The following is a 26321-nucleotide window of genomic DNA, read 5'->3' on the forward strand; positions in this document are numbered from 1 at the left end:
ATCTTTGATTCTATAATTAATATCCCTGTTGAGAAAAAAATGTCAAATTCATGTGTAGGCAACTGTACTGTCCTTGTACAAAAAAAAACATTCGGGACATATTCTCATTGAAGGGGCTGAATATACCTAAAATCAAGACTAATAACTGATACAACTGATACATGGGAAAAAAAGTAATTTGTTTCCCATTCTTACAGTATATTTACAGTTAAAAAATTCTGTATAAGTTTCTTCATCTTCAAAAAATTACGGATAACATATTTTTTTTATGGAGACTAATTTTTACTGGTTGTTCTGGAATTTGTGGATAGTTGGCAACTCAGAGCAAAAGTCAGACTACACTTACATCCAATGATTTCCACCCAGCCATAGACTTGAATGGATGCACGCCAGACGATTTGTGTTGCAAATCACATCATGATGTGAATGTTTTCTCATGACAAATCATCATGAGAAAAAAACTCTAATTGGCAATGCCAAATAGAATAACACTAGTCCGAATGCTATCTGATAAATCATGGGATAACACTTGTCTGATGGATACGCTCATGTGAGCGAGCCTTTAAAGTAAGTTTTACCTGAAACAACTCAGTATTTCAGAGAAAGCCACGTGCACATGAGTATTTGGTCAGTTTTTTACCTCAGTATTTGTAAACCAAAACCAGGAGTGGGTAAAGAATACAGAAGTGGTGCCGTGTTTCTATTATACTTTCCACTGATTGTTCCTCTCCTGATTTTGGCTTACAAACACTGAGGTAAAAAACTCCCCAAATACTGAAGGTGTGCACGTGGCCTAAACTGTGATAATGCAGCCAGTGTCTGAGTTCAGGCTGCATGAATCTAATGTCAGGTTCACTTTAATGGCACATTATATATGGAGCAAAACTTAAAGCGGTTTTCCACTACTTTTTCACTCCCTTGCCATATATCATAGCGCTTCAAAAAATACTTTTTGCAATATACTTGTATTGGGTGTATAGCTTCTATGACCACATCTCAGTAAGGATTACATAGTACTGGATTGTTATGCAGATTCTTCTTCCTCCTCTGTTATGTCTGATACTTCCTTTTCTGGCCCAGAAATCAAATCAAATGAAAGGAAGTGATCACTGAGCTCCTGATAGTGGAAGTGGACATTTTGGAGTGTATGACAACTGCCTGGAAATGCGTCCTGAAGACACAATTAGTTTTCCTCAGGCAAGCTGAGTTGATTGTTTCACTCAGCATTAACAGCAGCCTTTAAAAAGTAAAGTACTGCAATCTGCATTTCAAAAGCAAAGAGTTTAGGAAATCAAATTCAAATCACTAATGTGGTCAGCTAAAAAGCTAAAATTTACATAACAAACACAGCAACAAGGCCATACTAGCCATCTGGCATTTGCTAGATGGGCTGATACCTACCCTGGGCTGCTATAACACTTGGTATCTCCCAATATCTTCAGCAGCACAGGGTGGAGGTAGCCTGCTAAGTGCTGGATCACAGGCCCCTGCAATGCATGATGGAACTTGTAGCAACAAAGCATAGTAAGCCTAGGGAGAGGAGGTGATCGATGTAAACATCAGAGCTCCTGTTGGCAGACATCAATAGATGCTATTTGCATGATAAAATGTTTATATTACTATAATAAGAGTATTAATTCATTTAGTGGCTCATAATTGCATGATTGATGAATAAAAAATGAAATGAGTTAGGGTAGTGTATAACTTCTTTAATTCTGTAAATCTTCAGCACAAATACTGTGAGACGTTAAATATAATTGATACATCTTTATTCAATTAATGCAAAAAAAAAAAAAAAAAGAGTTTCTGGCTTTTTTTAACAAGTAATAATGGAAGGAATGAAATTCATAGTCTAATAAAGATGAAAGAAGGTAATGGATTGCAGCTGACATATGAAAACACAAGAATAAACTCAGCTCATAACGTCTGATGAGTCAAGTGATGCAATATTCTTAATGCATTGTGGGCTTGTAAAGCTCAGGGGAATCAATGGCTCAGTGGTGTCTCATATGTAGCCTTCCATTGAGGTGAACACCAAACTACACTAATATATTACAAATGTTGCAGAAAAATATAACCTCACAGTTTTTTTATTGTTGCAAATGTTTGGTCTATGTGCCAAAGCTTTGGTCAGAATTGTAATGGATATGATTTTTCCTGCAAGGTCATCTTCACACACAATATTTCCAGAAACATGCTGCGAAAAGGAAAAAAGAAACACATTTAAAAAGTTTAAAATTTGCTTCCATTATACAATTTTTCTGATACAAATCAAATGTGGATTGCCAGATAAAGTATATATTACTTGAGAAATTCGGCAAGATCTATATAATGCTGGAGAACACCAACCGGGACCTTCATGAAAAGAGCAAATGCTTGAATTTTCTCAATTCTAATTGGTCAAGAAAGATCAAGCCCCGATGTTAGAATAGGTGCTAACCGAGCTTTTGGGGAAGTTGCTGTTGATGGGGTTGCCATATTTTTTTTTCCACTGCTCCCCATCCTTCCTCTTGCTGGTGGGTAGTGTTCTCCTAATTGATTGACAGCTTGCGGCATTGTTTCACCGCTTGCCTGACCTGTACGCTTTCTGATGCTGCAAAGTGAGGCAGTTTTGCTTCTACAGTATCGGGGGATCACAGTGGCACTGAATCTGACTGGATCAGGACCTAACAGCGTGTTTCAGAAATCTGACCAGCATCAGAGCAGTGATTTCAGGCTCTGTAGAAAAGAGCTTGTAAGCGCTAAGCTCCTTACGTAGGAGACCAGCCACCACTGATTGACTGCAGCAGGGATCAAAAACCTGGGCATCAAGCAGTAAAGTACAATAAAATAAAAAACCTTTCTATTTTTGTGAACAAAGAAGATTTCTAAAAAGTTATTTTAAAGTTATTTTCACTTTGCAATTTATTATCCTTTACGCTCTAGATGCCTTAACTCAACACAACCTATTTAGTAAATGATAACAGTTGACGGAAATCTGTCACCAGGCTTTTTCCATGTAATCTGAGAGCAGCACAACACAGGGGCAGAGACCCTGATTCCAGCGATGTGTCACTTTCTGGGCTGCTTAGTCTAGTTTTGGTAAAATCACTGTTTAATCAGCAGTAGATTATCATTAGAGGACTACTTGGCAGTAGCCAGGTAGTCCAGCATATTCCTGAGCTCTGTATAACTGCTAGATCTGCAGCAGAGAAAATATGCATTTTATTAAAATGACAGCAAACAACTCAGTAAGGGACATATTGCTGGAATCAGGATATCTTCCCTACATTATGCTGCTCTCAGATCGAAGAGCAAAAATCTGGGGACAGATTCACTTTAAAGAGAATCTGTCATCATTTTTTTACTATGTAATCTGACAGCCGCATGATGTAGTCTGACATTCTGATTCCAGGGATGTATCACTTAGTTTACTGAGTGCAGCAGGTATGACAGAATCACAGTTTTCTTTGCTGCAGATTTAGCAGCACCTAAAATGCTGAGCCCTGTTTAACCCCCCTTACACCACTGATTAGCAGCTTTATGTGTACCTTGTATACTGATACAAAGTTGCTAATCAGAGCTGGGTAAGGTTGGGCCAGGAGTCATGATGCCAGTTGTCCTGTAATGATAATCTCCTACTGATAAAATACTGATTTTATTGAAACAGTCAAACATAGCCCATAATTGACACATCGCTGAAATCAGTGTTTTGTCACCTCCCATCATGGTGCTCTCAGTAGAAGAAACCTGCTGAAAGATTCCCTTTTAAAATTGAAATTGCAAGATGTCAGGACTAGTTAGCATCATGAGTGCACTTCAGCTTTACTAGGCTTTGTGGGAGTTTTGAATCAAGCTCATGTTTATACTCGTAGAATACATACCTCTTTTGTTTGGATGTGAAGATGGGAGTCTGTCCATAGCAAATGACATGTCACCTGACTTCTCTTCCAAAATCTGTTCCTTCAATTTCTCTAACTGATTGAAAAAAAAAATATATATTTTTAGTACAAGGTGATTGTGCTAAATAAGTTGATAGCTTTGGATGCATCGTGAATACATGAAATGATTGTTTATGTTGGCAACACAAAAACATAAAACCTTATTTTACTTTACTGCTCTGGCTGCAGCACAAATTTGATTCTCCTCTAGTGTTTACTAACAATGAATGAGCGTGTTTGGTACTCGATCGAGCATCGGGATGCTCGGGTACTCGCTGTGCTTGGATGCGTATAGCAGGTGCTCGGATGTGTCGTTCATGAAACATCGAATACAAAGTGCCGGCTCACTTCAGTGAGTGATGGAAGCCAGCACCCCAGTGAGAGCCACTTGCAATCTCTAAATAGCTCTGATTGGGGTAAAAACAACATGTTCAGCTGTAGTGCATTGAAAAAAAAAACAATAAAAACCCTGCCCTTCCTCATCTGGAAATGCTCTGTTTATGGCTGGCTGTATGTTGGTGAGGAGCTGGAATGCCCAATCATTGACATCAATTATACTCGTTACTCGAGTAGAGCCCATCACACCGTCCAACCTGCTCAACTCTAGTAAAGAGCACTCGAGTATTGTAGTGTTCACTCATTACTCATTATGAGTAACGAGTGCTTGCTCATCACTAGTGGGGAGATCAAAGTTGTTGATAGACGAATGCTGTGGTTAAAGGGGTTGTCCAGTCTTGGTCAGACGTCTGAAGTCACCCTATATGACTGCAGACTACAGAATTAAAACACCGTGTGATGCGCGTGTTATCATGAACTCCCGGTATTTCTGGTGCAAGCGGGTGTTCTGTAACTTCAACGTATGAGATTTTTGCATACTTGTGATCACATGCAAACTAGACTGAATCAGCTTCTCTCAATAGATTGCAGTACAGAGAAGTCAGATGAGTAAGGTTAGAAGGTGACCGCAAGTATGCATGTGGTCACATGACTGCTGACTAACAAGAGAAAATGCTGTAACTTGTGTGTATCACACATTCAGCAGTCTATACTCACATAGAGCAGACTTATGTCCCAGGCGTGAACAACACGCTTTACAAAGGCAGCACTAAATGAGTATATTATGGTTGTGTTTTGCGCTGTTCTTCAGTTAATCCAAATAGAAAAATAAGTTGACAGCTGTGTTACCGATTAGGGGCATGTCCATATACAATCTGATACTGTCAGCATGATTGATTGGACAGTGTCACACTGATTAGTGATGTACCCCCAGCTGGTGCGAGCTGTATTTTATCCAAAATTAGCACCATACTTTTCAAAAGATTCTGTTTGATACTGTATTTCAGTCCAATTGAATTAAAGGGGCCCGAGCTGAAATACATAAAAACAATCTGTATACAGAATTGGGGCAGTTTCTGGAATAAAATTAGACTCTTTTCTCTAATCTCATACTTTCTGTTTCAAAATGAATCATACTGTATTGTATCCCTATGTCAATGATGATTGGTGCCATGCATGGAGTCTTTCACTTTTATTAGCTTGAGTGGAAATCCACCACAAAAATAGCTCCCACACAACTGGAGGAGTTACATGGTATAATGTAATGGTGCATTTCTCCTGCAGGAAAGGAATAACATGTAATTTTATATTTTAATTTTTCATCTCAGTTTCAGAGATACTGGCTTATAAACTTTAGTTTCTAATTTTCCAAGTGGACATTACTAGAGATCCATTTCTGTGAGCCTTTATGCTCCCAGAGAATGTCAGTCCCAGCTTTTTTTGTGTGAGAAGTGTAATGACACACAGTGCAAGGTCTCTTCACTAATTTTATTGCTGGCATCTACTGTGATTTCAAGCAAACGAGGAGTGTAGAGCAAAGCTGTGTGTTATTACAAACATCTCTACATATGCTGCTCTCATCCCACAGCACTGTCAGTGGTATGGATACGTAATGAAGAGCTCATAGTACCATGAGATGACAAATGCTTATGCAAAGGTGATTGTAAAGACACAGCTCTATTCTCCTCATTAATCTTACTCCCAACATTTGGTGTAATTCTAGTGGATGAGGCACTGTGTGTCATTACAAACACCTCTAAATATGCTGCTCTCATTCCACAGCATTGTCAGTGTAGGTGAGGGAAGGTAAAGCAGAGTTGAAAGTCCCGTGGGATGAGAAATACAGCTGCGGAGTTAATTGTAATGACACACAGATCTTAATTATTGCCCTCCACCTCTTGTAATCATAGTAGATGTTCACGGTAAGATTAATAAGGATAGCAGAGCTCACATTGAGGAAGCCGGGTTTCACCATCTCATGGAGTGTGTTCTACTAATGTCCCTTTGGTATTAATGAAAATTAAGTAATTTCACCTTTTAATTTAAATTCTTGGGATCCACTTAGATCTTACTATTTAGTCTTGAAACATCAACAAACCATATCACAGACCAAAATTATGCAGCTACTTCAAAATAATTGTTTTTGTAATGAAATAATAATGGAAAGCAATGTACTATATTGTGAAGCAAACATGTTTAGAAAGAGCTTGTGTTACAAAACATACCTGTTCCAATTCTTCTAACTTGTTCTCCAGCTCCATCTCTAAGAGATTGAATATTTTGCAATTATTAAAAACATCACCCATTTCTTAATTTTACATATGGAAATTTCAATCCTAAGGTCGGATTCCAATAAGCATATGTTAAATGGTCCATTTTTCATTCACTAAAACATTTCCTATCCATGTTGTCATACTTATACAATCAGTATGTCATCCACTCGTCTGTTGTTATACATCTGCATGACATCCAAATGGCATCCATTTTACACATCAACAATATAATATATATTAATCCAAATATAGTTTCCTATGTAAATAATTACAAAGGATCCATAAAGTATGGATTCCATACAGATGGCGTCCATATAGCATCTGTTTTTTTTAACTCAACCGTTGAATTTAATGGTTGATTTGGTCAAGATTATGTCATATTGCAATTTTTTACACATCCTTGTGTGAAAACATTCATATCATTGATTTGTATTGGTCCGTGTGCTCTCTGTATGCTATCTATTTTACATAATGTCTGCGTACAAACATATAATACACTTGTCTGAATGAGACGGGATACGGATGTAGTCATTATGAAGAACATGGGATGTCAGAATAATAGACACCAGCTGTTTGCTTCACATCTTAGAGCCTAAGGTCAAAAAATGCTGAAGAATTTATTTTATACCGGCTTTTCTAACTCATTTAATATTTTCTTGTTCACATAGGACTATTATTTTTAGGAAAAGAAATTCATTGAGGACTACAATTATTTACTGCATGGTGGTTACAGAGACAACTAATCCGACCTTCTTCACATCTTCATGGTTTATGTTGGGTTAGGCTGTACAACATATGAAGGACAGAAAAATATTGAGCTCAATGTAATACATATTTCTTGTATAGCTGCATGGTTATAATGGATTACTTTACATTAAGGCTCCAATCTAAGTGCTATTTAATCAACTTAATTGCTCTAAGAATATGGGACTGACAATAACAGTTATTAGGGGTATATCCATTGTAACAAAAAAATCTATAGCTATTATCGAAAAATAAATATTAATGACCGGAGAAGCACTTCAATCAAGTGAGCAGAAAATAATCCTTGATTCCCTCTTTTCTTTTCCATGGTCAATTAAGACTCAGCCTTTAGCCCCCTAGAAACCAATTCACTCAACTGGATGTGCTGCTATTTTTGGTTTACTGTCTAGCACTTACCTAGGTGTGAAGGTCTTCTTACGGGCAAGTGCTTATTTAGAAGGAGTGTCAGAAGCATATCTTGGTGGTTAACATCTTTTTCTGGATACAATTCATTTTCTGTTACAGTCAAAAGAAAGTTGTAAGACTAATGGTAAGACAATGGAGGATGACTTTGCTTCTAATACTGTTGTAAAAAATGTCATCATTTATTATGTAGCAAAGATGCAGATTGGGCAAAAAGGATTATAAATCATTAGCAAAATGTTATTGATTTGTTGTCAAGATGCATTCACTTTTATATTTATTCTAACTGTTAATTAATCATGACATTTTAATATAGAACAGATGTAACTTGTTAACATTGCAGTCTTGCAGCTCTGGGGTCCTGACTCCTGGGTTCAAATCCCACTAACCACAACATCTACAAGCAGTTTGTATGTTCTCTGGTTTCCTCCCATACTCCAAAGACATACTGATATAGGGAATATGGATTGTGAACCCCAATGAAGAGAGCGATGATCATGTCTGTAAAGCGTTATGGAATTTATAGCGCTATATAAGTGAATTAAAGTGAATAAGTCAGAAAAACGTTTGTGATATTGATAAGGTCATCCACATGTAGATAGTCAGTAGCCCGATGATTTTTGTGCCAACAACTACCAATCTAAGCTGATCATTTCAAAAACATGTGAACTAGTGTCAGGCATAAAAGATATGACACTCTACATCAAGTTGCGTCTCGCCTAGTAGATCAGAAAAGTGAAAAAATATTTTCAGAGTAAAGTCCAAGCACATTGTGAAGCTCTTGTCCTAAAAGTGTTTTCAAGATGTATTGAGTTTGTCAACTGAAAATATTATCCTATTCACTCTGTCTGGTATAGACGCTGTAGATTTGTGGCAGGTTATATTCAGAGCTGCAGAATTGGAGACAGCCTTCTTCTGTCTGATATAATGTGTGTGATCAATGAGCTGCAATTACATATGCAATTAGTGCAAATAGGCAGGTTGGTAGAGCACAAGTAAATGATACTAAAGTTTAACCAAATATTGCTTGTCAAAGGCAGCAAATGTACACCTTTGTAAAAGAGCAGCATAAATAAAGATTTTATACACTGTTTCAAAAGTTCCAAATTCAAACTGTTTACAAAATATGAAACTTTGACTGTAAAAGTTGATACGATAAATATGAATTTGATTATTGATACATACTCCTACATATATAAATAAATAAAAAAAAAATATATATATATATATATACTGTATATATATATATATATATATATATATATATATATATATATATATACTGTACATATATATATATATATATATATATATATATAAAAAAAATTTGTAATACTGAACAATATTGGACATACTTGAGATAAAACAAAACAACTATGTTAAGACTATGACTAATATGGGCAAATGAGCAAACCAAGTGGTCTTCATCTACTATCAATAATATGTGGATTTGAGTCCTTATTTAAAATACATTTGAAAAAAACAGCATGTGAATCATGTATCTGTAAAAAATGTTAATACTGATAAGGTTTTATGGCTAAAACTAAAAGCTTGGATGTTGTGAAATATGATGGCAGAATATGATGGCAGAAATTAAGTATGCATTTTTAACAACTCACCTTGCAACAGATATGGTTTGCCTTCAGCTGATTGAATGGAGATCACAACAAGGAAAGTTAAAGTCCCAAGGCAGAGATGTACAGAAGAAGCTTTAGGCAACATATCTTCTCTACTGATGGATCCTTCTAGATAATTTGAGGCTTCAATGGGTTTCTCTTCTAAGTCAGCTCTCTTTTAAATAGTGCCCACAGTCGTCACTGTTATATTCCAAAAACCCCCCAATAAAAATCATTCATCCTGTCAATGGCATTCAATTCTTGGAAAACTGACAAATGAACTGCGTGAATTTCTTGACGTCAAACCTAGATCAATCCATCCAGAATATGACCAATAAAGTAGAGCTGGGATACACATGCTAAATACAAAGAAGGAATCGGTGGCGGGCTCATGGTAATTTATTGTTGCATTTCCATGCTCTCATTTTAATTACTCTGAGATCTCTGTAATGAATGCCAAAATGAAGGCAGAAGAATCACTAAACTGAATTGATTTCAGGTCCTTGATCTTTAAAATGACTTCTATGGTTCACAACATAACTACAGAATTAGTTCAGAAGGGAAGATGATGAAATGGGGAAGAAGAGAAGGTTGAAGATAAATATGAAATTTATCAAAGAGACATACCAGGTCTTCAGAAGTGTCAGATGTTGTAATACATTGTGTTTCTTAGGAGAATACAAGGCAGAAATTGACCAGTGGTTTGATTAATTTTAGATGAATGGATGTCATCTGGTACTGATGACTTCAGGTGTGACTTTTCCTCCTTTAGATTGTCTATGGCTATCTTTCAATGTCACATTTCTCATTTACTCTGCCAAAGTTTCCAATCTCGGCAAAGATGACACAATCTTTGTTTGGTCTGAATTCAAAAAGCTAGAAGAACAGACCATGCGTGTCGTAAAACTAATTTACATGACTAAGCTCTTGGTTGCTGTTTGTACGTCAGAATATAGGTAATCTTAGTTTTATTTATTAAACTCTTACAGTTTGGATTTAGGCCAAGGAGATGCTTTCTACAACTTACTTCTGAGATTAGGAACCTTATAGAAGTAATGAGCCAGATATTCTTTTGTGGGCATTGATTTTCCAGGGCTGTTTTTTGAGCACTGTAAGTGCTATTCTATTAGGCAAGAGTAACACTTGCATATGACTCACATGAGTGCCATGTGAGAAACTCTCGTATTGCACTCGAACCAATGTTAATCAATGAGGCAGCTCCGAACTGCGTTTTTTTCTCAGCTCCAATGGGACTGAGGAAAAAATTGCAGCATGCTGCAATTGCAAGGGTATCTCAAGCGAGATTGGTGTGAGAAAAAAACGAATTGCACACAGGTCACACATCATACACCTGTGCTGTGTGAGAAAAATGCATCCAAATCACAAAATTGCTGGAAAATTGCATCACATACAGATTAAATATGGATTGCTCATGGACCACATTTAAAAAAAAAAACAAAACACAGACTAGCATTGCACTCACATTGCACAGGGATCACCACTCGGACAGCGCTCATAGAACTCTCTGGCATGAGAATCAGAACGATTTTTCATACGGAAGTGTGACTCTACCCTTAGCCATGTTGTCACGCTCCAGGTGTCCCAGCAGCGCTCCTTACCTACTGAGCCGGTTTCACCATCCAGGCACCGCTCCGTACCCACTGATCCGGTCGCACCTGCATTGCACCGCTCCGTGCTCACTGATCCAGTCTCGCCATCACACCACCGCTCCTTGCTCACTGGTCCAGTCCATGCGTCCATTGGTCACGCCTGCCGCTCCCGCTCTTGCTCCCCTGAGTCCTGTTCCAGGTCTCAGGAGTCTGACTCTGACTGATCCCTCTGTATAGGACCGGGCCGTGCCCACTCACCTGGTCTTATAGGCCCAGCACTGCTGCAACAGGAAATGACCTGAGGCTGTGCTGGGTATATAGGACTGGCCTTTCCATGTGGGCGAGGCCTGATCATCCCTTGTGTTTCCTTGCTTTGTCTTGTGAGCTAGGTGCTAAGGTCCTTTTGTTCCTGTTTCCTGTATTACTGCCATAAAGTACGCTGTGACCCTAGTGACCTGGTCCTGTCTTTGCTTCCTGATACCTGCACCTGTTCCTGTACTGTCCTATGGGACTCCATGACCCTGGTGACCTGGTTCTTCCCGTTCCTGCCACGCTAGTGTCGCGGGCGGGGAGGGCGCTGCGCTCGCCAACGCTCGGGTCCGGCGCAGCTGCTACTGCTGCTCGGTGGCTTGAGGGGTGGGCCGGATCCCGGGGACTCGAGCGGCGCTCCTCGCCCGTGAGTGAAAGGGGTGGTTTGTTGGGATTTGGGATGTTGGTTTGTGACGACACCCACGGTATGTGGTGAGGTTGGGGCACCACCGCTGCTCTGTACGGGGATCCCGGGAGTGATGACAGGGAGCAGCTGAGATGGTTCTCTACCCTCCGTGGTTAGGGGGAATTTTGGTGGTCCCGGGGCCCGGTGATGTTGACTGGAAGGTGGATGGCGGGGTTTGGCGAGGTGCAGGGTCGCGGGGGCAGCGCGGTGCCAGACGGCACGGTGGTACTCACTCAGCCAGTAACGTACACGGAGACTCTGGTAAAACAGACGGCTGGATGGACGGGTCCCACAGGCGGCTGCGGTGATCACTCCCGGTAGGTTGGCGGTGACTGTCTCTCCCTGCACCTTTGTTGTGTTTTCAGCCCCGATGGCTTCCCACCGGTAGCCCGCTCCCCAGCGGTGTGTTTGCCAGAGGAGCCCCTTTTTCCCGCAGGCGCTGGCCCTGGGAACTCTAGCTGTGGCGGTAGCTGTATTTCCCTTCACGGTTGAGCGGTTGCCTTCAGTCGGGTCTTTACTGCTGGGAAACCCCGGAGGTTCCCGTCGCTGATGGATTTGACCGGTTTAACGGCGACTCCAAGCCTGGTCGGAGTCCGTAGTCCCTGCCGGATGGTGCTGGCTTCTCTTCGCTCCCCGATCCGGTACTGGTGGGCCACCGCCCGTTCCCGGTCCTTACGGTTGTGCGTCAATCGGCCTCTCCTGCAGACGGTCACCACCGTCTGCCAACCTTGCTCTCCGGTGCCCGGGCCACGTACCCGGACACGGTCAGTCAGCTCCTCCACTACTACTTCCCTCAACTCCACTCCAAAACCAACTGTTCTCTCTTCCTTTCCCGCCTCCAGGACTGTGAACTCCTCAGTGGGTGGGGCTAACTGCCTAGCTCCACCTCACCTGGTGTGGACATCAGCCCCTGGAAGGAGGCAACAAGGATTTGTGTCTGACCTTGATGTTCCTAACCGGGGTGTGGGGTGTGTTGTTGCAGTACCTGTGACGTCCTGGCTTGTCCAGGGCGCCTCACTAGTGCTCCAGCTACCGTGTACCCTGCCCTTCAGGTGGGGTGCTCGGTCCAGTGGATCCACCTCCTGTGTCTACCAGTCCTCCCCGGCCCTCACAGTATGATCAGGCCATGGATTCCGCTGAAGCACAGAAATCAGAGCTGGCTGAGCTGTGCCAGGAGCTGGCACAACAGCGCGAAACCCTGAACCGGATGCTGAAGTTCATGACGTCCGTGGACCACTGGTTATATGCGCTGCAGACCGCCGCCTCATCTCAGTACATGCAGCAACCAGTCTCCAGGTCCGAACCAGTTGTCTTCATGGCCTCGCAACTTCGCCTTGCTGCTCCGCCTCACTACGCAGGGGATCCCAAGTCCTGCTGAGGCTTCCTGAACCAGTGCTCCTTGCACTTCCAGTTGCTCCCGCACTTGTTCGCCTCAGACCAGGCCAAGGTGGCGTTCCTGATGTCACACCTGGAAGGTGAAGCCCTGGCCTGGATTATCCCCCTGTGGGAGAACGAGGACCCGATGACCACCGATATCCAGGAGTTCCTATGAGCATTCCGGGACACCTTCGACGAACCCAGACGAACTACCGCAGTGACCTCTACGCTCCTCTGGCTACGCCAAGGAACCCAAACAGACAGCCAGTATGCCATACAGTTCCGCATGCTTGCTTTGGAGCTGGGCTGGAACAATGAGGCATTAACGGCTGCCTTTTGGGAGGCTCTCTCTGGTCGTATTAAAGACGAACTCGCCGGCCGTGACGTTCCACGCACCTTGGACGCTTTGATTTCCCTGGCCACCCGGATTGACCTCTGTTTTGTGGAGCATGCCCAGGAAGTAGACCGGGAGAAGCGACCACCTCGCCACGTCTTGCCCCCGCAGAAACCTACCGCACCCTCGTCCCTGCCTTTCCGCGACTCGTCACCAGAACCCATGCAAGTGGACCGTCTGACCCAAGTCAAGCAACGCCGTGCAGAACGGCTTGCCCAGGGCCTGTGCTTCTATTGTGGAGACGGGTCACATATGCTTTGAACATGCCCTGAGAAACCTGGTAGACCCCAGGTCCAAGGGATGGTGGGAACTGCCACTCTTGCCACCGGAATCCCTTCAGTCCCAGTTAAACAGACGGTTCAGGTGACGACAGAGGGGACCCGGTTTTCGGCAGAGGCCCACATCGATTCTGGGGCAGCAGGCAACTTTATCCACCATGCCATGGTAGACAAATACCAGGTCCCTGTCATTCCACTGAAGAAGCCCATCTGGTTCGCCTCCGTAGACGGCAAACCGCTCTATGAGCCTGTCCGGTATACCACCGAGCCCGTGAACCTCCAGGTTGGCACTTCGCATACAGAGACCATCGCCTTCTATGTGATCCCGAGGATAGCTCCTGAGCTCCTGTTGGGCCTGCCCTGGCTGAAACTCCATGATCCTGTTATTAGTTGGCGCTCTGGCGCGATTACCCGCTGGAGTCCCTTGTGCCACGAAACCTGCTTGCAGTCGTTCCTCAGCCCCTGGCACTTGACTCAGTCAAGCTGCAGGATCCTGAAGAAGAGATGACGCTATCCAGTGACGTTCCACTGCCCCAGGCATATGAGACTTTTATTCCACCGATTTATGGAGTTGAGACTTTGAGTCCACCGGCTACTAAGGATGAGACACTGTCCTGTACCCAGTCCGAGATGCTCGATCCGGTTGTCCAAGATTCCAGTCCTGCTTCTGACTGTCCTTCCCTTTCCGTTGCCTCCCTTGCCGCTGACATGGCTTCCCCGATACGGGACATAGTGGCCATGAAGACGGTCCGGGATAAGCAGTCCTTCCTGGTCGATTGGGTGGATTGCGGTCCTGAGGCCCGGTCCTGGTTGTCCCGGAAGTTCGTTGCTGCCTCTCTTCGGCGCGCCTTCATGTCCCGGCCGCGGAGATGGGGGCTTCAAGGGGGGGTACTGTCACGCTCCCGGTGTCCCAGCAGCGCTCCTTACCTACTGAGCTGGTTTCACCATCCAGGCACCGCTCCGTACCCACTGATCCGGTCGCACCTACATTGCACCAATCCGTGCTCACTGATCCAGTCTCGCCATTGCACCACCGCTCCTTGCTCACTGGTCCAGTCCATGCGTCCTCTGGTCACGCCTGCCGCTCCCGCTCTTGCTCCCCTAAGTCCTGTTCCAGGTCTCAGGAGTCTGACTTTGACTGATGCCTCTGTATAGTACCGGGCCGCGCCCACTCACCTGGTCTTATAGGCCCAGCACTGCTGCAACAGGAAATGACCTGAAGCTGTGCTGGGTATATAGGACTTGCCTTTCTATGTGGGTGGGGCCTGATCATCGCTTGTGATTTTTTGCTTTGTCTTGTGAGCTAGGTGCTCAGGTCCTTTTGTTCCTGTTTCCTGTATTACTGCCTTAAAGTATGCTGTGACCCTAGTGACCTGGTCCTGTCTTTGCTTCCTGATATCTGCACCTGTTCCTGTACTGTCCTATGGGACTCCATGACCCTGGTGACCTGGTTCTTCCCGTTCCTGCCACGCTAGTGCTCCAGCTACCGTGTACCCTGCCCTCCAGGTGGGGTGCTCGGTCCAGTGAATCCACCTCCTGGGCCTACCAGTCCTCCCCGGCCCTCACACATGTGCGCATGCTGAGTGCTTGGTGACTTTTTACCTCAGTATTTGTAAGTAGGGATGAGCGAGTATACTCGTTACTACTCAGTACTCGCCGAGTAGTACGGTATTCGGGCTACTCGTTACTCCGCGAGTATCCTTGTAATTACTCGTTAGAAGTAGCAAATCAAATGTAAGTCAATGGAAAATGTGAGTAATTGTCTGCTGGACCCTACAATGTGGTATGGGGGCTGAGTAGAAGGCTTAAATGGATACATGATTGTTTAAAAGTCAGGCGGTAAAAAGCTGCTGGCTTTTTTAAACAATCAGCTGATGCACGCTCCCCGCCTGGGTCCTTCGCTCCTTGGTGCTTCCCTCCCTGCTGCCCTGTGCTTTGCTACCTGCTGCCCTGTGCTTTGATCCCCGCTGCCCTGTGCTTCCTACCCAGTCCTAACTTAGAATCGGGCGGGGAGGTAGCGGGGGAGCGAAGCACCGGGCAGCAGAGAGGGAAGCACCAGGCGTGGGAGCGAGGCAGTGGGGAAGGAAGCATGGGACGGGAAATCCTTGAAGTCTTACCTGGCTTCCCACTGCTCTCCGTGGTGCTGTTCCTCTACTTCTGGAGCCGCTCATTACACCTAATGTAATATGAACTGCATTGCCCCCCCCACTCCATGTGACAGCCGAGTGTGAAAAAAAAAAAATAAATTAAAAAAACGACGTAGGGTCCCCCCAATTTTGATAGTCAGCCAAGATAAAACAGAGAGCTGGGGGTTGGTATTCTCCCCCTGGGGGGGGGCATATAGTTATTGCCCCCCCCAGGTAAAGAATAGCAACCGGCAGCCGCCATTTATCCCGACTCATCCCAATTGCCCTGGTGCGCTGGCAATCGGAGTAATTGAAGGGGTTAATGACAGGTGATAATTGACGCCTGTAATTAAGCCCTGGATTGGTAATATTTAGGTTTCGATGAGACCTCCGTATTACCAATCCTGTAATTAAATAGTTAATAAAACACACACACTCACACACACACACACACACACAGAAATCCTTTATTTAAAAATAAACACACAAACACTGTCTTTAACCCATTTATTAACCCCAAATGTACCCAGCTCTGATGTAAATCCACAACCGAGGTCCAACGCCTGCTGTGCTGCATCCAGTCTCCGTACTGAGCGGTGTCATAAAGTTGTCGCTCCTCACTCCTCTCTATGTTGGCTATAGCTCATTCCTAAGCTGACCATGTGGAAGGAAGTTGTCGCTGCATAGATGTGGTGTTGTTTCTATTGCAGCTGCAAAGGTTCCTACTGAAGAAATCAAGGAGTGTTTTTTTATTGTGTCTTTCCCCACCTGTTTGTTTTTCCTATCTCATGTTATCCCATTGTAGTTGCAAAACTAGTGTTTCGCTGGGCCTCACTGGTAAGACTGCTTTCACACATCAGTTTTTTGCCATCAGGCACAATCTGGCAAAAAATGGATAAAACTGATCGGGTGTTTGTTGCCGCTGGATGCGTTATTTCCCCCGTAGACTTCTATTAGTGCCAGATTTTGCCGGATGGCCTTGCGTTCCAATTTGCCTGTCCGGAACGTTGAAGGTTGAAGAGAACATTTTTTGTCTCCGGCAAAGAAATGGATTGCGCCGGATTCGGCGCTGTATGTTTTTTTTTATAATGGAAGCCTATGGGCGCCGAATTTGTCGTCATCCATCATATGCTGGAAACCAACGATGGATCCGTTTTTTGTTTCTGGGCATGCCCAGATTATTGTGTAAATAGTCTCTCTCTCTCTCTCTCTGTCGATGTGTTAGTCGGTCTCTCTCTCTGTCGGTCGGTCTATCTCTCTGTCGGTCGGTCTCTCCCTCCCTCCTTTATACTCACCGATCACCGGGGCGGCACTGCACAGCTGTCACACTACTCTGGCGGCTTTTCCTCTTTTGAAAATGCCGGCCGCTCATTATTCCATCTCATATTCCCTGCTTCCCCCGCCCACCGACGCCTATGATTGGTTTCAGTCAGACACGCCCCCACGCTGAGTGACAGCTATCTTACTGCAGCCAATCACAGCCGCCAGTGGGCAGGTCTATATAGTGCAGTAAAATAAATAAATAAATAATTAAAAAAAACGACGTATGGTCCCCCTCAATTTTGATATAGCCAAGCTAAAGCCACATGGCTGAAGGCTGGTATTCTCAGGATGGGGAGCACCACGTTATAGGGAGCCCCCAGCCTAAAAATATCAGCCAGCAGGCAGCTGCCCAGAATTGCCGCATCCATTAGATGCGACAGTCCCGGGACTCTACCCGGCACATCCTGAATTGCCCTGGTTCGGTGGCAATCGGGGTAATAAGGAGTTAATGGCAGCCCATAGCTGCCACTAAGTCCTTGATTAATCATTGCAGGCGTCTATGAGACACCTGCAATGATTAACCTGTAAGTAAAATTAAATAAACTCATACACCCAAAAAAATCCTTTATTTGAAATAAAAGACAAAAACACGCCCTTTCACCACTTTATTAACCCCTAAATACCCCTCCAGGTCCGACGTAATCCACACGAGGTTCCACGACGCTTTCAGCTCTGCTACATTGGAAGCTGACAGGAGTGGCAGTAGAACATCGCCGCTCCTGTGAGCTCCACGCAGCAACTGAAGTGAATCGCGCTGTCAGTGGGGAAGCCACTGAGGTAGTGCTGGTGTGTACGGTGATGATGGGTGCGGTAGTGTTTGTGAGTGAGCGGTGATGAAGGGTGCAGTAGAGTTTGCGTGTGTGCGGTGATGATGGGTGCGGTAGTGCCGGTGTGTGCGGTGATGATGGGTTGGTAGTGCCTACGTGTGTGCGGTGATGATGGGGGCAGTAGTGCCTGCGTGTATGCAGTGATGATGGGTGCGGTAGTGCCGGTGTGCACGGTGAAGATGGAGGCGGTAGTGCCGGTGTGTGCGGTGATGATGGGATTTCTCTCTCTCGGCATGAAAAAGAAAAAAAAAAACAACTAATCTGTTTTTTGCTGGATCCGTCGCATCAGTTTTTACACAATCTGTGACGGATCCGTTACATCAGGCAGAAACCGGATTGTGCCTGATGCCAAAAAACTGATGTGTGAAAGCAGCATGCGCCGGTGGATTCCGTCATCCCACGCTGAGTTCTGATTTCACTTATGTGCTACTGAGGAAGGTCCATGTTGGACCGAAAACGTTCTTCTGTTGTGCATATTAATAAATACACTTTGCAGCCTATTCTAGGAGTGCCTTGCTTACTTTTCGTAACATATGGCTTTGGAACCTGAAGTGCACCCTGGCATTCATTAACATCTGTATGGATGAAGTGCCATTTACTTCTTACTATAAGGGTGAGTTTAGGGCCAGCAAGAGCCTAGGCATGTGATAAGCATATGTGGGGAAGGACCCACCTAGGGATGTTACAGAGTGCAGGAATCAGCCTCAGGTGAGTGTTAGGAGGTGACCCTGCTCCCCTCTTCCAAGTGCAAGGGCCTACCATTGTATTGTGTACCCTTTGTGTTGTTTTGCTCGCCAGGGGTTTCCCCTCCCCCAGGGTAGCACTACTAAGGTGTTCCCGCAGTATTGCACCATGCGCCTGGATACCTCTCGTACATGGCATGTAGTTACATCTTGACATCACTGGCACAAGTCTGGCTTCAGTCGCCACAGAATATTGCACCCAAATTTGGGTGTAATGCTAAACCCGAATCCTGAGGAGGTCAGTCCCGGTTTCACCATATTACACACTCAAATACACAGCAGGTTGCCCCTATTCCCACTAGGAACTGGGCTAGGGTAGGGTAATAAAGGGGTCACCTACAGAGTGGCATCTACAGGAGGCCCTCACACAGGGGTCCCAGTCCCATTAGTTTAGTGCTCTGGTGGGAAGGAAAAGTTCACACGATTGCCGTGAGGAGAGTGAATCTGCTCCCCACGGAATCGACGCCACACAGGGCGGCAGGACCCTTGGGAAGATGATACTACACGTTGGTTTTCCAGAATATGCCTGGACAGGGAAAGTTTCAAGCTTCCCTGACCACAAAACCCCCTGGCCATATAGTATCCGGGGCATTTGATGACTTCAGACCCCACAGTGAACCCGTGGAACCTGCCTATGTGTCACCCCCGCGTCGGAAGCCTGCCACTGCCGCTCGGATCCAGATCCGCAGTGGCTCGAGGGGTCTACGGACCCAAGGGGTCGGGGTCGCGCGGCCACCCGGAATAAAGGTGAGTATTTTCAGTTGAAGGTGTGGAAGGTTCGTGACGCCACCCATGGTGCGTGGTAAGATGGAGTACCACTGCTGAGATTGGGAGTACCCGGTGGCGATGGAATTGGCAGCCAGGTGTTTAACCCCTCCACGGGTAGGGGGAATGCCCCGGGACTCGGTGATGGTGTCGGGGAGGTGCCGTCGGGCCGGTAGGGGTTAATTGCGTACTCACTCAGTCCAATAACGCTGATGCTGACAACCGTGGTAAACCAAAGTTCTTGATGCCACTGCAGCAGGGAGGGAGCACGCCTGGATCCCGTGCCCGTTGGTGTTGCTTGTTAACCTATGACCTTGACCTTGGCACCTCTTTTCTGTAGTTGGTCCCTTTTAGCATAGAACTAAATGGGCCCGCTCACCAGTATGGCTAACTGGGTGAGCTTGCTCTCAGGGTTCACGCTTGGGATTTCTGGACTATGTAGTGGGAAAGTCCTATTCTCCTCGTTGCGCTAGTACCCCGATTTTGGAGCGGATGGAGAACGGATCTGGAAGGCTCCGTCCTCGTCGGGTAAATTACCAGGATGCCTGAAGCTACTTCCTGGCCTGGCCTAGGGTCCACATAGCCCGTCGTGCCCTGGCCCCTGCCCGGTGATGGTACAAGGCTACCGGCTGTCCTCCTCGACAGTCTGTGCCCCTTGTCATGATCCCCTGCGACCGGGGTCCAGCTCCTACCAGGCCAAGACCAACGTCTGCCAACTAGTAGTCTCAAGGAGCCCAGCTCCTGACCTCTCCTCTCGAGAGTCACTACACAACTCACTTGTGACCTCCCCTCTTGAGAGTCACTCCTCAACTAACTGTCTCCTCACACTCCTGACCTGCCCTTAACTAACCCCCCAAGTAGGCGACCCTATTCCCTTCCGGCTGTCCACTGGTGTGTCTGGTGGGTGTGGTGCAGAGTGTTCATAGGGTTTTGATTAGCTTGTTCTTAGCAACACCAAAGGTTAGGGACCCATAACCAAGGAGGAGGTGGATATCATGCAGAATGGCAGATTGCACAAAACCCTGTGACAACCTGATAGGCCAGGGCGTCACACATACAGGGACAAGAGTTCTATTCGTGAAACCCAGAGTCCCAAGCCAGGAGATCCACAGACAGGCGTTACAAGGAGGGAACCCACTGAATACCACAGCGGACTGTTCTCTAAATGGGTTTGGGTTCGACGGAGCCCATCACAGCAAGTGACTGGTATTACCTGGGTAAGTGTCACAGCACTAAAAGGGAGTAAACAACCTGGAACCGCAGCAATAGACTTTGTCTCTTGATTCCTAGCGCAGCTGCCATGAGCCTTGGTGCTCGCCATTACTACTTCCCTCATCATTCTCCCCGGTACTCACTCTACCTGCGGGGAGCGATACCATCTATAGCTGCTACTACCATCTTCCCCGGAAGACAGCGACAGCAGCAGCGGCCCACTCCCTGGCTGCATACCACAGGAGGTGTCATGACAAACACCTCACTACTACCCCTATCATCCTTCCCCAGCCATCTTTTGTACGCCTCGGGGCAACGGAGCCGGCTAGGCCACCCGTGACAATGACAGTTGACGGCCCGGCAACGAGTAGGTTAACCACCTGATCCCTGGAGCGCTACAAGTGCATCAGTGCCTGATGTGATTTTGTGGGGATCTGGGATCAGAAGATAGCAGGGTATTGTGGATCACAGAACCGCTTTAATGCCCACTCGTCATTTACACTGAGTTGGATCTCACTCTGACCACTGAGGTCCAGCGAGACACTTATCCTGCTACTAGAATAAGACAACATGAGGTAGGAAAGACAAACAGGTGGGGAAAGACATAACAAAAACACTCCTTGATTTCTTTTGTAGGAACCTTCGCAGTTGCAATAGAAATGACACCACAGCAATGCAGTGACAAGTTCCTTACACATAGCTTAGAAGCAAGCTATAGCCAGCATGGAGAGAGGTGAGGAGCAGGTATTTATAGCAGAAGGGAGTGGCTGCAGCTGAAGTCACAACTGCCTGTTAGATCACTGCAGGATAGAAATGAACCTTAACCACTTCAGTACCTGATGGAATTAAATACTTTTCAATTCAGGGTAAATGAGCTGGCACTGAAGCGGATCTGCTATCCACAATACGCTGTGACCTTCTGATCGTAGATCCCCTCTGAGATCACATCAGGCCATGACGCACTTATGACAAGAAAACCTTTTACTGAGATTTGCATCTCTTGGCTGTGGTTCAAATACTTTGAGCCACTTACATAATGGACAATTCAGTGAATCAGACAGAGTACTAAGTATAGAAGTATGCACCAGATCAATTATGTAAATAACTGATGAAACATACAAGAGCTGAGTGATATAATTAATTGTTACTTAATCACTTTAGAAATTCATAAGGCTGTAAATCAGCAGTTCAGCTTTATGTGCGGCTTCCATATTATGATATTACTAGGCAGAGTATATTTAGTGATATACTGTATATTACAGCTACACTGATGTATTATTTTCCTTAATCTCAGGCATTGAATATCTATGCTAATTCAAACCAATAGACTGATCCCCAAAAATCTTGTGGAACTATTTCACCCAAACATGTCAGGTAAAAATGTTCTATCAACCTGCAAATATAGGGTTAATCTGCAGGTAAATAGCATTCTGAAGGTGCCCGCAGTTAGAGACCCACTGCTTGGAGGAACAGAACTTTATTCCTCCCAGCAGCCTCAGTCTTTCAATCATCGGAGTGGCGCTGATGTAGCTTCAGTCATTGTTCTGTGCATAGTGAGTGGCCGGCTGTAACCACGACCCGACACTGACCAGCAGCTGGTGCAGCATTAGAGCTGGCTCTTAGTTAGTGCTGGGAGTATAGTTAAAGCCGCGGCTCACTATACACAGAGCAATGCCTGAAGTCATGGCCGCGCCACTCTGACAACTAAAAGGATCCTTTTGAGGGGATACCACAAGCTAAAATTATTCACTGCCATATGTAGGGTCTGGGATCTGGATAATGGTGAATGCATAAGAATTCTAGGAACACCAAGGATAGAATTGTAAGGAAAGTAAGCTATGTAACTCCTTTCTGCAGCCCATAAACTGCTTATGAATCCTTTATTGTTGCCTGCTTCTTAACCCCTTAAGGACCAAGCGATTTTTTTGTTTTTGCACTTTTGTTTTTTTCTTTATTTCTAACAGCAATAACTTCTACATTTCTGTGAACATAGCTGTATGAGGGCTTGATATTTGTGAAAAACAAAGTGTAGTTTTGAATGACACCATTCATTTTATACTTTAATGTACTAAAAGGTAGAAAAATATTTCAAGCACGGTGAATTAATAAAAAAAAAATTCTGCCATTTTTTTTGAGTTTTGTTTCTACAGCTTTCAGTGTGCGGTAAAAGTAAAAAGGCAATACGATTCTACAAGTCAGTATGATTTTGGCAACACCAAATTTACAAGTTTTTTTTTTGCATATTTTACAGGTTAAAAAATCAGAATATTGCAAAAAAAATAAATGGATTCTTTCACCATTCTCTGAGACCTAGAGAGTCAGGCCCTGGTGTTAGTAATACCTCGGTCACCAATTTATTTAAAATTTTAGCAAGAAAAAAATGTCCGCAGCAATCCCTATCAAAGACCCATGACTTTCCCCAAAAGCGAACCTGAAAGACAAAAAGAGAAAATTAGTAAAGAAATAAAGATGAGACACCCTCATTTAACAGTACAGCAAGGATTAAAATATAACTTTTAATATCAATTGTCTAAAACCGGCAGATCATAATAGAACAAAGTGCAGTGCTTAAATAATAAAAGATGGATCTCACCCGATTCTCCTCCCGAGAAGATCAGACACCACTGGATAACCACAGGTGGAAGAGGGCAGAGTTAGAAAATGGGGAGGGAACAAATTCAATAAATCCTTACCTCTTATCGTGCCCAGGCAAAATACTTCCAACCTTACAAGGGCAGCACCCAAGTCAGGATAAACTACCCCAATGTGGAAATACGCCCCTCCCAACACGTTTCCCTCTCCACGTTATCAGAGAGTTCATCAGGGGAGAACTAGAACGTATAACCTGCAGTGCCAGGTATATACAACACAACGCACGTTTGTGGCATATGTGTTAATAGTGGGTCTTTATTAGAACAGCAACATTTCCTCAGGAGCCACAAAACGAAAGGCAAAGAGTAGATTCCCAAATTATTAACTTATCTAAACGGTCTCTCACCAACTCAGAAATGGCAGTATTAAGTAAGGGACTTTCTTTTGTTCCAACAAGTTACCTGTCTGTTTTTTATTTCATTGTGGAACTGAATTTGTTTGTGAGAAAGCTTTGGTGGAAAAAGTATTTCAAATTGAAGGATAACAGGTTATGTGAGGAATTAAACATACCCTGTGACATGTTGGGGGATGTAAGACTCTTGGCGGATTTAGATACACCAATCACTAAGGATACAGTAGTGGGTCCTTTTACTAACCTGAAGATTCCTAGTACTAAAATGCCTCTGAGTGCTATGGATATTTCAGCTATTGATATCTTTTTGAACCTGCTGATCCAAGATGTCTGTGCATCCTTTAAAGCTTTCACTGATCAATCTGGTTCCATACATAAATCTGAGGTCCGTAATCTCATAACACAGAGTAATAATCTCACTAAATCAGAGATGGAGGCTCTCTGTGTTTTGGATAAGGGGGGCAATATAGTTGTGATGGACTCGCAATATTATCGTAAAATATGTTTGGAGATTCTCAGCGATAATGCCACATATAAAAAGATCTCTGTCAATCCATTGGAGTTATCCAAAAAATCTCTGAGAGATTTATTGAACAAGGCTAAGATTGATGGATTGATTAATAATGATGAATTTTCCTTTTTGGTTCCTGATTTCCCAGTTATGTCCACATTTTACATACTACCCAAGGTCCACAAGGGGTTCACACTCCTGAGGGGTAGACCTATCATGTCAGGTGTTGGTAGTATAGGGCAGAATGTGGGCATATATCTGGATGAAATATTGAATCCATTTGTAACATCACTACCCTCTTATATTCGTGACAGCATGGACTTCATAAAGAGGATTGAGGGGGTCACAGTGGATTCGGGAACTTTTTTGGCCAGTATTGACGTGGAAAGCTTATACTCCTCAATACCCCATGACCAGGGGATGAGGGCCATTGAATATTTCTTATCAACAAGAGGTCAACAATTTGAAATCCACAATCAGCTAATTCTTTCTCTGTTACATTTTGTTCTACATAACAATTTTCTGATGTTTGACGGTTCGGTGTACCACCAGCTCAGGGGCACAGCTATGGGGAGCCCCTGTGCTCCCTGCTACGCTAATTTGTTCCTGGTTTGGTGGGAGGACACTTGTGTGTTCTCTGAAAGGATGTCTAAATATATGTGTATAATTGAAATTTGGACACGTTTTATAGATGACTTTTTTTTATTATGGAATCGTCCCCATGAAGAATTTTCAAGCTTTGTTCACGAACTAAACTGTAACTCCATAGGTCTTAAGTTTACTTATGTCATTCATTCAAAACAACTATCTTTTTTAGACCTTATGGTTTCGATAGATCTCCAGGGGGGACTTAAGACGACCATTTTTAGGAAACCCACTGCGACAAATTCCCTCCTTAACTGGAAAAGTCATCATTCATTCCCTGTCAGACGTGGGATCCAAAAGGGTCAATATTTACGTCTGAGACGAAACTGTTCCAATCGTGAAGAGTTTGTTGAAAAAGCAAAAGATCTTAGAGAACATTTTCTTGATAAAGGCTATCCGAATTATATTCTAAAGGATGCCTATCACTACTTTCTCAAACAAGATCGAAATCAACTTCTTGTTCCCAAACAAAAAAGGGGTGAGAGTGGTGAGAAAATAAGATTTATCACTACCTTCACTAAGGGGGCAAATCAAATAAGACAGATAATAGAACTATTCAGGCATCTTTTTTTGCAGCAATGGTTGCAGTTTCCGTGCAGCTTTTCTAAACACTTAGATTTGGATTGTAGGTGATCACAAGAGGGACCCAGTATACAAGAGTACAAAAAGTCACTTTTAAGCTTGGCCAAATGGGTCTAACGGCCACTGTGAATGGTCCGTGCATCTGACAAGCAGCTAGTCACAGTGGCCGGGAGAAGCAGGGAAGACCAGGAAGTCACGGAGGAGCTGTCATAAAGTATATCGAATCAGTAAAGTATAACATGCTCACTCCCACCCTCTGTCCTGGATTGTGGACCCCATAAACGTTTGGTGACTGGCATCTGGTTAAAGTGATCAATCCCATGAGCTGCCAGTGATAAGTATGATATGATTAAGGATTGACAGCTCAAATCCTATGACAGCTCAGGGGAAATGTTGGGTCAAAACGCAAAAAGAATGGACATGCTGCATCTTTGTGGTCACCACAAAGGTGCAGCAGGGGGAAAAAAACACACAAGAACAAACTCAAACTGCAGGGTGTGGACAGCAACACTGAAGTCTCAGGTTTTCCTGGGGGAAAGAGATGAACAAAATGCTGCAGTTGGGGGGCACAACTGCCGCAAAAACATTTTGTGCGAATGAGGCCTTATGGATCCTAGAGTCAGCATAATTTACTGTCTGATACCCCAGCATGTTTCTCAGACTTCCCATGGGAAAAATCTTGCACACAAGCCTATAGTGCCCTGGTTCATGACCACCACAAGAATTGAGCAGAAAAAATGGTAAAAAAAAAAAAGATAGTTTAACACTATAATTTAAAATTGTAAATACACATCATATTAGACAAACCAGTAATTAACACTCCTTGATTATTACGATAGGCATGTAGCGATAAGTGTATGCAGCCATGTGGCTGACTGCTGCATTCTCAGCAATTCA

General features: G+C 44.2%; 1 protein-coding gene across 1 annotated transcript; it reads right to left on the reverse strand.

Annotated features, from left to right (window-relative positions):
- Positions 1-1746: 1746 nt before the first annotated feature.
- On the reverse strand, positions 1747-9633 carry UTS2B (urotensin 2B). The gene is made up of 5 exons (XM_075338518.1): positions 9316-9633; positions 7691-7789; positions 6482-6519; positions 3864-3957; positions 1747-2197 (listed from the first exon to the last, which is right to left on the reverse strand). Exons 1-5 carry the CDS (start codon positions 9416-9418, stop codon positions 2172-2174), a joined length of 360 nt encoding a protein of 119 aa, XP_075194633.1. The 5' UTR covers positions 9419-9633; the 3' UTR covers positions 1747-2171.
- Positions 9634-26321: the final 16688 nt, after the last annotated feature.

This window comes from Anomaloglossus baeobatrachus, chromosome 3 (genome assembly GCF_048569485.1).
Source record: "Anomaloglossus baeobatrachus isolate aAnoBae1 chromosome 3, aAnoBae1.hap1, whole genome shotgun sequence".
Classification (NCBI taxonomy): domain Eukaryota; kingdom Metazoa; phylum Chordata; class Amphibia; order Anura; family Aromobatidae; genus Anomaloglossus; species Anomaloglossus baeobatrachus.